Below are 14,089 nucleotides of genomic sequence, written 5' to 3' on the forward strand. Positions count from 1 at the left end.
GAACTATTGACCAAGGTGGTGCTGTCTTGAACACATTTTTAACATTTCTTGCATGAATGTTTTATTATTGTAATCAAATGACAGCAGTTATTTCCATGAGATTATTTTCTAATATAAGTGTTTTGGCCCACTTACAATAATAACAAAAAATATAGTTTTTCATGAGCTGTGTACTACTATCCTTTTAAGATATCGCATTGAGTTCCAATTAAAACACAGATATCAAACTCAAGGCCCGGGGGCCAAATCTGGCCCGCCACATTATTTAACGTGGACCGCAAAAGCTAGAAATAATATGCGTTGATAAAATGCTTAGTATTTTCTTACTATATATATTTATTTCCCTTTTAACATTAAAAATCATGTACTGCTTGCAATTACAAATCTTTTCAAATTCAATATTATCAAAATCAAAATATTCCACAAATATTTTTTTGTTAAAATAAAGAAATACTGTACTTAAATTTCTGCTTGACTTAAGATTTCAAAGCAAATTATCAATTAAATTGTAAGCCGTAAAATTGACCTTAGATTTTTTTGAGTGTTTTACTGTAAAATCAACTTTTGTTCTGTTAGTTTCCATATACAGTAAGACACTGTCTAAAACATTAAAAACTTAACAAGAAAAAAATTTGAAACAAAAATATTTTACAGAAAAAAAAACAACTGGCAGCACTGTTGCATGAATTTTACTGCCAAAAACAGTGGAATTGTTTTTCCGTTACATTACATTTATTGTATTTTTTTATTTGCTGCAAAAAAAACAAAAAACATTGCTATTACTGGAAAATTCTGGTAACTGAGCTGCCAGTTTTTAAAATGAAATGTATTTATTTTTTTGCAGTTTATGTAAAAAAAATATCTATTTCTAATGTGTTTCATATATATATATATATGTATATATATATATATATTGCTTTCGTCCTCTCCAAGGTTCTCATAGTCATCATTGTCACCGACGTCCCACTGGGTGTGAGTTTTCCTTGCCCTTATGTGGGCCTACCGAGGATTTGGTAGTGGTTTGTGCAGCCCTTTGAGACACTAGTGATTTAGGGCTATATAAGTAAACGATTGATTGATTGATTGATATATATATATATATATATACATATATGTGTGTGTGTATATGTGTATATATATATATATATATATATATATGTACGTATAAATATATATATATATATATACCCGCACTCTTTTATTTATACATATATATATATATATATATATATATATATATATATATATATATATATATATATATATGAGTTAGGAAATTGTGTTAGATGTAAATATAAACAGAATACAATGATTTGCAAATCCTTTTCAACCCATATTCAGTTGAATGCACTACAAAGACAAGATAGTTGATGTTCAAACTCCATCCATCCATTTCTACCGCTTATTCCCCTTTGTGGTCGCGGGGGTCGCTGGCGCCTATCTCCGCTACAATCGGGCGGCGGGCGGGTTACACCCTGGACAAGTCACCACCTCATCGCAGGGCCAACACAGATAAACAGACAACATTCACACTCACATTCACACACTAGGGACCATTTAGTGTTGCCAATCAACTTATCCCCAGGTGCATGTCTTTGGAAGTGGGAGGGGCCTATCCCCAGGTGCATGTCTTTGGAGGTGGGAGGAAGCCGGAGTACCCGGAGGGAAGCCGGAGTACCCGGAGGGAACCCACGCATTCACGGGGAGAACATGCAAATTCCACACAGAAAGATCCCGAGCCTGGGATTGAACCCAGGACTGCAGGACCTTCGTATTGTGAGGCAGACGCACTAACCCCTCTGCCACCGTGAAGCCCATGTTCAAACTCATAAACTTTTTTTTTTTTTTTTTCAAACAATAATTCACTTAGAATATCATGGCTGCAAAACGTGCCAAAGTAGTTGGGAAAGGGCATGTTCACCACTGTGTTACATCACCTTTTCTTTTAACAACACTCAATAAACGTTTGGGAACTGAGGAAGCTAATTGTTGAAATTTTAAAAGTGGAATTCTTTCCCATTCTTGTTTTATGTAGAGCTTAAGTTTTTCAACAGTCCGGGGTCTCTGTTGTCATTTTTTATGCTTCAAAAATTTTCAATGGGAGACAGGTCTGGACTTCAGGCCGGCCAGTCTAGTACACGCACTCTTTTACTATGAAGCCACGCTGTTGTAACACGTGGTGTGCCATTGTCTTGCTGAAATAAGCAGGGGCGTCCATGATAACGTTGCTTGGATGACAACATATGTTGTTCCAAAACCTGTATGTACCTTTCAGCATTAATGGTGCCTTCACAGATGTGTAAGTTACCCATGCCTTGGGCACTAATGCACCCTCATACCATCACAGATGCTGGCTTTTCAACTTTGCGCCTATAACAATCCCGATGGTTCTTTTCCTTTTTGTTCCCGAGGACACAAATGTCCACAGTTTCCAAAAACAATTTGAAATGTGGACTCGTCCGACCACAGAAGACTTTTCCACTTTGCATCAGTCCATCTTAGATGAACTCGGGTCCAAAGAAGATGGCGGCGTTTCTGAATGTTGTTGATAAATGGCTTTCGCTTTGCATAGTAGAACTTTAACTTGCACTTACAGATGTAGCGACGAACTGTATTTAGTGTCAGTGGTTTTCTGAAGTGTTCCTGAGCCCATGTGGTGATATCCTTTAGAGATCAATATTGGTTTTTGATACAGTGCCGTCTGAGGGATCGAAGGTCACGGTCATTCAATGTTGGTTTTGGGCCATGCCGCTTATGTAGAGAGATTTCTCCAGATTCTCTGAACCTTTTGTAGGTTCAGAGAAAGCTGTTGTAACACGTGCAGAATGTGGCTTGGCATTGTCTTGCTGAAATAAGCAGGGGCGTCCATGAAAAGGACGGCGCTTAGATGACAACATATGTTATTCCAAAATCTGTATGTACCTTTCATCATTAATGGTGCCTTCACAGATGTGTAAGTTACCCATGCCTTGGGCACTAATGCACCCCCATACCATCACACATGCTGGCTTTTCAACTTTGCGTCGATAACAGTCTGGATGGTTCGCTTCCCCTTTGGTCCGGATGACACGATGTCAAATATTTCCAAAAACAATTTGAAATGTGGACTCGTCAGACCACAGAACACTTTTCCACATTACATCAGTCCATCATAGATGATCTCGGGCCCAGAGAAGCCGGCGGCGTTTCTGGATGTTGTTGATAAATGGCTTTGGGTTTGCATAGTAGAGCTTTAACTTGCACTTACAGATGTAGCGACAAACTGTATTTAGTGACAGTGGTTTTCTGAAGTGTTCCTGAGTCCCTGTGGTGATATCCTTTAGAGATTGATGTCGGTTTTTGATACAGTGCTGTCTGAAGGATCGAAGGTCACAGTCAATCAGTGTTGGTTTCCGGCCATGCCGCTTACGTGGAGTGATTTCTCCAGATTCTCTGAACCTTTTGATGATATTATGGAGCGTAGATGTTGAAATCCCTAAATTTCTTGCAATTGCACTTTGAGAAAGGTTGTTCTTAAACGGTTTGACTATTTGCTCACGCAGTTGTGGACAAAGGGGTGTACCTCGCCCCATCCTTTCTTGTGAAAGACTGAGCATTTTTTGGGAAGCTGTTTTTATAGCCAATCATGGCACCCACCTGTTCCCAATTAGCCTGCACACCTGTGGGATGTTCCAAATAAGTGTTTGATGAGCATTCCTCCAATTTTATCAGTATTTATTGCCACCTTTCCCAACTTCTTTGTCACGTGTTGCTGGCATCAAATTCTAAGGTTGATGATTATTTCCCAAAAATAAAAAGTTTATGAGTTTGAACATCAAATATGTTGTCTTTGTAGCATATTCAACTGAATATGGCTTGAAAAGGATTTGCAAATCATTGTATTCTGTTTATATTTACATCTAACACAATTTCTCAACTTATATGGAAACGGGGTTAGTATTAGATTACACAGTACAGTACATATTCCGTACAATTGACCACTAAATAAGTTTTTCAACTTGTTTAAGTCGGGGTCCATGTAAATCAATTCATGGTCATTCATTCTCCTGGGCTCCATATTGGCTCCCATTTAGGATAATATACACTGCAACTGACAAAGTGTCGTGGTATTAATAAATTAAAAATATATGCTATCCCTTTTTTTTTTTTTTTACAGGCATGATGATGCGCCGTCGCGGTGTCGCTGTTTTTACGCGCGGAGAAGCGTGTTGAGGCAACACAGGCAGGGACTACATTGAAGCAGAAACGGTGTGAAGACCGAAAGACCCAACTAGTCATGAAGGTAAGGCTGTAAGACTTAAGCACCGCTCAGCAAGAGATGTTTAACACCATAGCTGACGCTAACTCACGTCACAGTCGGCGATGTTAGCTCAGGGGTCGGGAACCTTTTTGGCTGAGAGAGCCAAGAAGCCAAATATTTTAAAATGTATTTCCCTAAGAGCCATATAATTTTTTTTTAACATTGAACACAACTAAACGTGTGCATTTTTAAGTAAGACCAACATTTCTAGAGTATAATAGGTCTCTTATTCTTTGTAATAACATTGTTATTCTGAAGTTAACTGTGGAGGGGGAGTGGCCTGCGGGCCTGCAGCGAAGCGGGGTGTTGCCAGGATTGGCCTCGAAATCAGCGACAGGTGCGTAGATGGCCCACCTGGGCCTTGTTATCTAGTCACCCGTCTCTCTGTAATAAGCAGCGGCCAGGAGAAGAGACGGGGTTGGGGCTGGAGCCAGAGCGCGAGCGAGAACGAAAGAGGAATAGACAATTGCTGGAAAGCAACTGATAGACTTATTGAAAAATAAAATACTAATGTAACCCTGAAACAGGCTCTCATGTCGGTGCTTGGGGGTCTGAAGAACCCCTAGGAGGGCAAGCCCCACACTAACCAATAATAAATAAATAACTTCTTACCATTAACGCAACTTCTTGAACAGGTGCGGTGGTAAAATGGATGGATGGATTAAAAATGCATGAGAATGTTTCATATTTTGAACGTTATTTCTAACACTGTGATTACAAGTGGAATTATTCATCACTTATTGTGTTAAGCAACGTCAGCTCAGATTTTTCCGTGAGCCAGATGCAGTCATCAAAAGAGCCACATCTGGCTCTAGAGCCATAGGTTCCCTGCCACTGTGTTAGCTACTTCTAAATCCCTACTCCTTGCCCCCATGGCGACAAATAAACGACAGGATTTTCAACGCAGGATGAGGCATAGCTAAACATGCTTCACTACGCTTAAATAAACTTAATCTGTTTGGAACACATCTTCCAAAACGTATTGCTCATCCTCCTTATATTCAGCCTCAAAAATATAAGCTTCTCGGTCATATTTTGTCACAGAGTAATCGTTTTTGGTTCTCTGGAAATCTGTCACGATTAGCAGTTCTTATTGTTGTCGGAAGGAAATGGCGAATGTTGCGAAGTGTTTGTGAAAGTAATATATTTCTAGTAATAGATTTTTGGATGTTTTTAGAGCGCTTCATAGGCGGAATAGAGCCACTCCCATTGACTAAAAAGAAAAGAAAACAAACGTGTTCTTGTCAAATTCCCTGAAAAGGTGCAGTTCCCCTTTAAGTAGAATGTGAGTAGAATATGCACACATCTTCTCTCTGAAAGCTGATCATTATCAACTGATGCCATTTTTAACGCTAACTGTATTTGGTTTGTTTGTTTTTAATTTGTATTTAATAGTTGTTTTTAGGTTTATTTGATGTGAAATCTATTTGTGCTGCTATCTTGGCCAGGACCCTTTTTTATGAACGAGATTCAGAATCTCAAAAGATCTACTTGCAGGTTGGATGAAGATCACTAAACTGTTTTCATTGTTTTTATTATTAATAGCGCTGACGGTGATTAGATTTATACAGGACTTGTCCAGGGTCTATCCTGCCTTCCGCCCAGGTGCAGCTGCATTAGGCTCTCACCCACCCTCCAAAAGGGACAATCAGTGGAAAATGATGGTAGGAATGATCATGTTATTTTTGTTATTGTGATATTTTTTTATTTTTTTATTTTTTTACATTTGTTGTTTTTGCTATTATCTACATTCATTTTAATATTTCCTATGTTAGTATTGTATTTAAAGTGTTTTAATACTTATTGTATTTGGATGTTTTCTCAATTGTTTTGTAAATTAGTACTGAAATATCGATACCGCAGATACCAGATCTTAATACTCTAATATCAATCTTAAAATCAAAAATATGTAGTCTTGATGCTTTAGTTCGGGGGTGTCCAAACTTTTTCCACCAAGGGATACTGAAAAGCCAAAGTATGAAAAGCCATGATCATATTTTTTTATTTAAAAAAAAAATGGTGGAAGAAATAAAAATACCTATTATGTCAGCTACTGTATGTAAAGTATTATAGGTGACTAAGTATATTGTGATTATTTAATAGTTAAAACTTTTCAGCTTTATCTTATCATACACCAATTATTTGGCTCTTTTTTTCTTACATTTTTACTATTGTTTTATCCTCATTTAAGAATAGAATAACAATATTAATAATAGGTTCACCTGCTTAAGTGTGCCAAATATTTTGCCTGTACTCAAATATTAATGTTCATGTTTATTATAGTTCATAAGTTAGTTTTTTTTTAATCATCTAAATAACCTTTCTTCATAATTTAAGTATATTTTATTTTTGTTTTCTATTATTTTAGATCAGGAGTGTCTATTTTTTTCCACCAAGGGCCGCATGCTGAAAAGTCAAATATGAGGGTATATTTTTTTTTATTAAAAAAACTGAGTATTGAAAAAAAAAAAGTGTGTTTTATATATATATATATATATATATATATATATATATATATATATATATATCCATCCGTCTATTTCCTACCGCTTGTCCCTTTTGGTCGCGGGGTGGGGGTGCTAGAGCCTATCTCAGCTGCATTCAGGTGTAAGGGGGCGTACATCCTGGACAAGTCGCCACCTCTCCGCAATATATATATATATATATATACAGTATGTATATACAGTATATACACATACCTATATACACATTTATACACATAGAGAAAACTTTGTGTTATAGGTGACTAAGTATATTATAAATTATTAGTTTAAACATTTCTGCTTTTTCTAATTAGTCAGAATTTTTGCGCTTTTTTTCTTCCATTTTTAATGATTGTTTTTTTAGATGGATATGGTATTTGAAAATACACAACATTTTTATTGACACGTTAGGTATATTTGCACAAAGGATCGGTATCGCCGCTAGCAGCCTGAATTTTATTTGGTACACGAAAGGAAAGAAAATCAGTGGTGTCGCACTTGACTTTTGTAAATGTCTATCCTCGGTATCCTAAAGCCGGGGTCGGGAGGGCATGTGCTATTGTATTAATATTCTGTCTTTGTTTACAACTAAAAACAATGAAGTAAAACAAAGCCATCCATTGAGGGACTTAAGACAAAGATGGCCAACATGTGTTGTGCATTGTAGCCTCGGTGGTCATGTGACCTATTTGTGACAACCTGGCATGGACTCCTGGACTTTGCCTCCTGCAGGACAACTCATGAAAGCTGGGTGTATATATGCACACACACACACACACACACTCACACACACATTTACAAAGAGCAGGTGAGGATTTGGCCGACCCAAAAAGAAGCTTCAACTAACCCCAGTCTCTGTTTCCCCAGCAAGTCGCAATCATGAGGGTCTTTGTGCTTTTGGCTTTGGTCGTCTTCTCTGGTAAGCCGCAAACTTCCACGGAAAGATGTTGTTGTTTTTTTACAAACGTTAATAATCAACAAAGCATTTTCATTCTTTAGGCTGCAATGCCAACCTTTTTCACGCCGATGCTCCCAAGCCTCAGCTGGAGGTTCTGACCGACGCCTTCTGGGACTACGTGGCCAAGGCCACCCAGACGGCTGACGACACCCTGCAGATGATGAGGAAGTCTCAGTTCGGAAAGGAAGTCAAGTAAGTCGGGGACAGAAAAATGATGATTAAAAACCACATTCAATCGTTCAGCTACATGTTTTTGAACCAATTCTCAAGGCAGGGCAGCGACTGTAAGCAAAACACACACTGAGGGGCCCGTTTTGCGTAAAGCAGCGCATTTAAAATATGAATTATTGGCTGACAGGACACCCTAGTGCTGTGGTTCTCAACCTTTTTTCAGTGATGTACTCGCTGTGATCAATTGTTTTGAATTCAAGTACCTCCTAATCACAGCAAAGCATTTTTGGTTGGAAAAAAAGAGATAAAGAAGTAAAATACAGCACTATGTCATAAGTTTCTGATTTATTAAATTGTATAACAGTGCAAAATATTGCTATTTTTTTGTGGTTTTTCTTCAACTATTTGGGAAATAAAGATATAAAAATAAGTAAAAATCTGTTGAAAAATAAACAAGTGATTCAGTTATAAATAAAGATTTCTCCGCATAGAAGTAATCATCAACTTAAAGTGTCCTCTTTGGGGATTGTAATAGAGATCCATCAACTTCATTCTAAACATTTCTTCACTAAAAAAGAAATCTTTAACATCAATATTTATGGAACATGTCCACAAAAAATCTAGCTGTCAACACTGAATATTGCATTGTTGTATTTCTTTTCACACTTTATGAACTTGCATTCATATTTTGTTGAAGTATTATTCAATAAATAAAGGATTTTTGAATTGTTGCTATTTTTAGAATATTAAAAAAAAAACCTCCATTTGAGAACCACTGCCCTAACAGGGGTGTCAAACTCATTTTAGTCTAGGGGCCGCATAGGGGAAAAAAAATATTCGCCAGATTACTAAAACCAGGGCATTAAAACTAAAAAATGAAGATAACTTCTGATTGTTTTCTTAGTCTTACATTGGCCACAAATAGAACAAACACATTCTGAAAATATTATAATAAAAATGTAGAAAAAAGTACTAGCAGCGGTAATGTTTAGATCCATGAAGGAAAGGATGGATGGATGGATGGATGGATGGATGGATGGATGGATGGATGGATGGATGGATAGATAGATAGATAGATAGATAGATAGATAGATAGAGAGTACTTTATTGATTCCTTCAGGAGAGTTCCCTCAGGAAAATTAAAATTCCAGCAGCAGCGTACAGAATTGAGATCGTATTTAAACAGTAAAAAGTAAATAATGGGGGTTTAAATGGAAACAAAATAGAAAAATATTACAAAAAGATAAAAAATAAAAAGCAACAATGAGAATAAAAATATGACTTTAAAATAAGGATATAACAAGAGATACTAGGCAGCAGTGACCTTGTAGTGACTAATTTATAATGTTGTTGTTTTTTTATTTACAATTACCTGTTGCGGTTAATAGTATTCTATCTTTAGTTGTGGTTATTTATATTTTCTGAATAATTGATGTGATAATGTTCATCAGTCAAATCATCGGTGTTCATTTTCAATCTATCAAGATAAAAAAATGTATATCAAGATCAAACTACATGATGTTATTTATGTACACTGCAAAAAGTTGGTGTTCAAAAACCAAAGGAAAAAAAACACACAAATGAGGGGTATTTTACTCTAACAAAGCAAAATTATCTGCCAATAGAACAAGAAAATTCGGCTTGTCAAGACTTTCCAAAACAAGTAAAATGAACTAACCTCAATGAACCCAAAATTACCTTAAAATAAGTATATTGTCACTAATAACAAGTGCACTTTTCTTGGTAGAAATGAAAAAAAGAGACCTTTTTGCTCAATATGTTGAAAAATATTCTTAAATTAAGCAAATGTTAGTACCATTATCTTGACATCATGATATATACTCGGCATCATATTTTTTTTTTCATGCTTGAAGTAAGAAGTCATTACTTTTAAAAAGTAGTTTTATACTTGTGTTGATGACACAACTTTGCAAAACTTGATATTCTAGTTTCAAGCATGTTTTACTCAATAAAGGTCATCAAATCTCAGCAACAAGCTGTAATATCTTACTGAGATCATTTAGGAGCAAAACCCTTAAAACAAGTAAAACTTAGTGGGAAGAATTATCTTATCAGACAGAAAATAAGCAAATATCAGTCTTATTTGAGATGTTTCATCTTACTTACAGTGGGGCAAAAAAGTATTTAGTCAGCCAGCGATTGTGCAAGTTCTCCCACTTCAAATGATGACAGAGGTCTGTAATTTTCATCATAGGTACACTTCAACTGTGAGAGACAGAATGTGGAAAAATAATCCGGGATTTCACATTGTAGGAATTTTAAAGAATTTATTTGTAAATTATGGTGGAAAAAAAGTATTTGGTCAAGCATTCAAAGCTCTCACTGATGGAAGGAGGTTTTGGCTCAAAATCTCACGATACATGGCCCCATTCATTCTTTCCTTAACACGGATCAATCGTCCTGTCCCCTTAGCAGAAAAACAGCCCCAAAGCATGTTTCCACCGCCATGCTTCACAGTAGGTATGGTGCTCTTGGGATGCAACTCCTCCAAACACGACAAGTTGAGTTTATACCAAAAAGTTCTATTTTGGTTTCATCTGACCACATGACATTCTCCCAATCCTCTGCTGTATCATCCATGTATCCATTTTGGTATAAACTCAACTTGTAATGTTTGGAGGAAGAAGAATACTGAATTGCATCCCAAGAACACCATACCTACTGTGAAGCATGTGGGTGGAAACATCATGCTTTGGAGCTGTTTTTCTGCTAAGGGGACAGGACGATTGATCCGTGTTAAGGAAAGAATGAATGGGGCCATGTATCGTGAGATTTTGAGCCAAAACCTCCTTCCATCAGTGAGAGCTTTGAATGGTTGACCAAATACTTATTTTCCAACATAATTTACAAATAAATTCTTTAAAATTCATACAATTTGAATTCCTGTATTTTTTTTCCACATTCTGTCTCTCACAGTTGAAGTGTACCTATGATGAAAATGACAGACCTCTGTCATCATTTTAAGTGGAAGAACTTGCACAATCGCTGGCTGACTAAATACTTTTTTGCCCCACTGTAGATTTCAGTTTTTTCTAGTGTAGTTTGATCATTTTCCTCGACCTGTGCACTAACATCATGTGGTTTATTTTGTACTTATGTAGCTTCATCTACAAAGATACAAATAATTGCTATTGCGACATCTAGTGGACACATTTAGAACAGCTGTTTCTTTCATTCAAAAATTTCGGGTTAATTTTTATACTTGGCGAACTCATCCCGCGGGCTTTGATAAAACCTGTCCGCGGGCCCGATCCCTCCCTATCAGCGCTACAGTTCTCTATTGGTGGACTCATGGCTTCTCACTGTTGCATCTTGTAGCGCTCGTCTGGCCGAGAGCGCCGACATGGCCAGCAAGTACGCCAGCACCTTGAAGGAGAACCTCCCCTCCACCGCCGAGGAGCTGATGACCAAGATCAGCTCGGAGGCCGACGTCTTGAGAAATGTGCTGAGCCAGGAGCTGAGTTCCGTCCGGCAGAAGCTGGAGCCTTTCACCGAGGACATGAAGACCCAGATCCGGCAGCGGGTGGAGCAGCTCAAGCAAGAGTTGGCCCCCTACGCCGACAGCCTGGACTCGGACGCGCTGAGAGAAGCCCTCAAGCAGAAGAGCGAGGAGCTGAAGGCCAGCCTGGATATGAGCGCCCGGCAGCTGCAGGAGCAGCTGGGACCTTACACCGACAACCTGAAGGAGGCGGTGGACCAGCACCTGGTCAACTTCCAGCACAGCATGGCCCCCATAGCCGACAACCTCCAGTGGGAGCTGAGTCACAGGGCCCTCCTGGTGGAGCAGATGGTGGCGCCCTATGCTGAAGACCTGAGGGAGAAACTCAACCCCTTGGCCCAGGACCTCCAGGACAAGCTCATGGCCCTCTACCAGTCCTTTGCTCGTGTCTGAAAACAACCAAGAACAGCAGGAACTTCATCAATGAAACGTCCCAATGTGCTGTAATGTAAGGGTCAATTACTCAACTATTTATTGTTCTTATGGTTTTTTTAAGGTGTAATAAACACAATTGTCATCAACTAAACTGTCTTGTCTTTTTGACTGTCATCACACAAAAATGAACTGTGAATATTTTGGCGGATAATAATTCAAATACAGCAAACATAAAAGCCTACTTGCCAATCTTGAGACCTTAGAATATATACACACACACACACACACACACACACACATATATATATATATATATATATATATATATATATATATATATATATAGGCAAAGCTCTCAATTTACCGGTCGATCTACGTTCCCATCCTCACCTATGGTCATGAGCTTTGGGTTATGACTGAAAGGATAAGATCACGGGTACAAGCGGCCCAAATGAGTTTCCTCCGCCGTGTGGCGGGTCTCTCCCTTAGAGATAGGGTGAGAAGCTCTGCCATCCGGGAGGAACTCAAAGTAAAGGCGCTGCTCCTCCACATGGAGAGGAGCCAGATGAGGTGGTTCGGGCATCCAAAGAACGCCTCCCTAGGGAGGTGTTTAGGGCACGTCCAACCGGTAGGAGGCCACGGGGAAGACCCAGGACACGTTGGGAAGACTATGTCTCCCGGCTGGCCTGGGAACGCCTCGGGATCCCCCGGGAAGAGCTAGACGAAGTGGCTTTGGAGAGGGAAGTCTGGGTTTCCCTGCTTAGGCTGTTGCCCCCGCGACCCGACCTCGGATAAGCGGAAGAAGATGGATGGATGGATGGATTTAGTAAACTAAACCAGCCGTATTGGCATGTGTTGCAATGTTTTCATCATTGATATATAAACTATCAGACTGCAAGTAGTGGCCTTTAAAGCAGGGGTGCCCATTACGTCGATCGTGAGCTACCAGTCGACCGCGGGGGGTGTGTCAGTCGATCACCAGCCAGGCTTTTAAAAAAAATAGACCTAAAAATGAGTGATCATCAATCTTCACCAAGACGTCACTTAAATGACATTCACGGTACCGGAGGGTCTTGTGAGATGACGCTGGCTGCTGCAAGATCATTATTATGAAAATATGACCGAGAGGAAGGCGAGAAACACTTTTTATTTCAACAGACTCTCGCGCCGTACCTTCCGTCAAAACTCTAAAGGCCGACTGCACATTTCCTATCTTCACAATAAAAGCCCTGCTTCATGCTGCCTGCGCTAACAAAATAAGAGTCTCGGAAAACTGGCGTGCACAAGCGATCCCTCAGAAAGCTGGCGTGCACATCACTTGTGCACGCCAGCTTTCCGAGACTCTTATTTTGTTAGCGCAGGCAGCATGAAGCAGGGCTTTTATTGTGAAGATAGGAAATGTGCAGTCGGCCTTTAGAGTTTTGACGGAAGGGACGACGCGAAAGTCTGTTGAAATAAAAAGTGTTTCTCGCCTTCCTCTCTGTCATTTTTTCATAATAATGAACTGGCAGCAGCCAGCGTCATCTCACAAGACCCTCGGGTGCCGTGAATGTCAATCAAGCAAGCTACGGAATTTGCCGCCAATGTTTTTCTTGTAAAGTGTATGGAAGCTGGATGAATTAGATGCCAAAAACCAACCACTTTCATGTGGTATTGTACAGAAAGGACAACTTTTTTTTCTCCTCCATTTGAAAATGTGGGCGTTATCATCATTACTGTCTGATTCCAATCAATGCAAGTCATCAGAATCAGGTAATACACCAACTTATATTCTTGTCTTCGTGAAAGAAAGACATCTATATGTGTTACACGTGCTTGTATTATCATTAAACACATTTAACTTGTTTACAAAAATGTCTCTTTGATAAATAAATAAATATAAATGAGGTAGATCCCCTCGAGTTGGTCAATTGAAAAGTAGCTCGCCTGCAGAAAAAGTGTGGGCACCCCTGCTTTAAAGGGTGAAGGTTTCAGGTGAGAGAGGAAGCTAAAGCCACGCCCCCAATATTGTTAGCCGGGTGGAAATCGGGAGAAATTTGTGAGAATGGAAGATTTTCTGGAAGGGCGCTGAAATTCGGGAGGGTTGGCAAGTATGATGAAAGTGATGTTATCAGTTGTGTTCTCTTTAGGAGGCAAGTCTTGTTATTTGGACTCTGCGGGTCTGGTCCTGACACGTCGGTTTCTCCTCCCGTTCCGCCCACGCCGTTGTCTTCACGGACTTGTGGCGGCCTGTCGTCCGTCCACACGTCACAGCTGGCGGCACGCAGGGCTGAACTGTTGGC

General features: G+C 39.1%; 1 protein-coding gene across 6 annotated transcripts in view; it reads left to right on the forward strand.

Moving 5' to 3' along the window:
* LOC133561623 (apolipoprotein A-IV-like) overlaps positions 1-11,958 on the forward strand; it is a 31,005-nt gene extending 19,047 nt beyond the window's left edge. The window contains exons 3-7 of one of the 6 annotated variants that reach the window (XM_061915030.1): positions 4,157-4,282; positions 7,451-7,534; positions 7,651-7,702; positions 7,783-7,933; positions 11,252-11,958. In XM_061915030.1, the coding sequence (XP_061771014.1) occupies positions 4,277-4,282; positions 7,451-7,534; positions 7,651-7,702; positions 7,783-7,933; positions 11,252-11,825 (867 nt within the window). In that variant the 5' untranslated portion in view covers positions 4,157-4,276 and the 3' untranslated portion in view covers positions 11,826-11,958. Of the gene's footprint in view, positions 1-4,156; positions 4,283-5,563; positions 5,798-5,870; positions 5,965-7,450; positions 7,535-7,568; positions 7,592-7,650; positions 7,703-7,782; positions 7,934-11,251 lie in introns of those variants that run through there. The other 5 variants (XM_061915031.1, XM_061915035.1, XM_061915032.1 and 2 more) reach the window with 5 other exon arrangements.
* Positions 11,959-14,089: the final 2,131 nt, after the last annotated feature.

The sequence above is a fragment of the Nerophis ophidion genome, linkage group LG11 (assembly GCF_033978795.1).
Source record: "Nerophis ophidion isolate RoL-2023_Sa linkage group LG11, RoL_Noph_v1.0, whole genome shotgun sequence".
Classification (NCBI taxonomy): domain Eukaryota; kingdom Metazoa; phylum Chordata; class Actinopteri; order Syngnathiformes; family Syngnathidae; genus Nerophis; species Nerophis ophidion.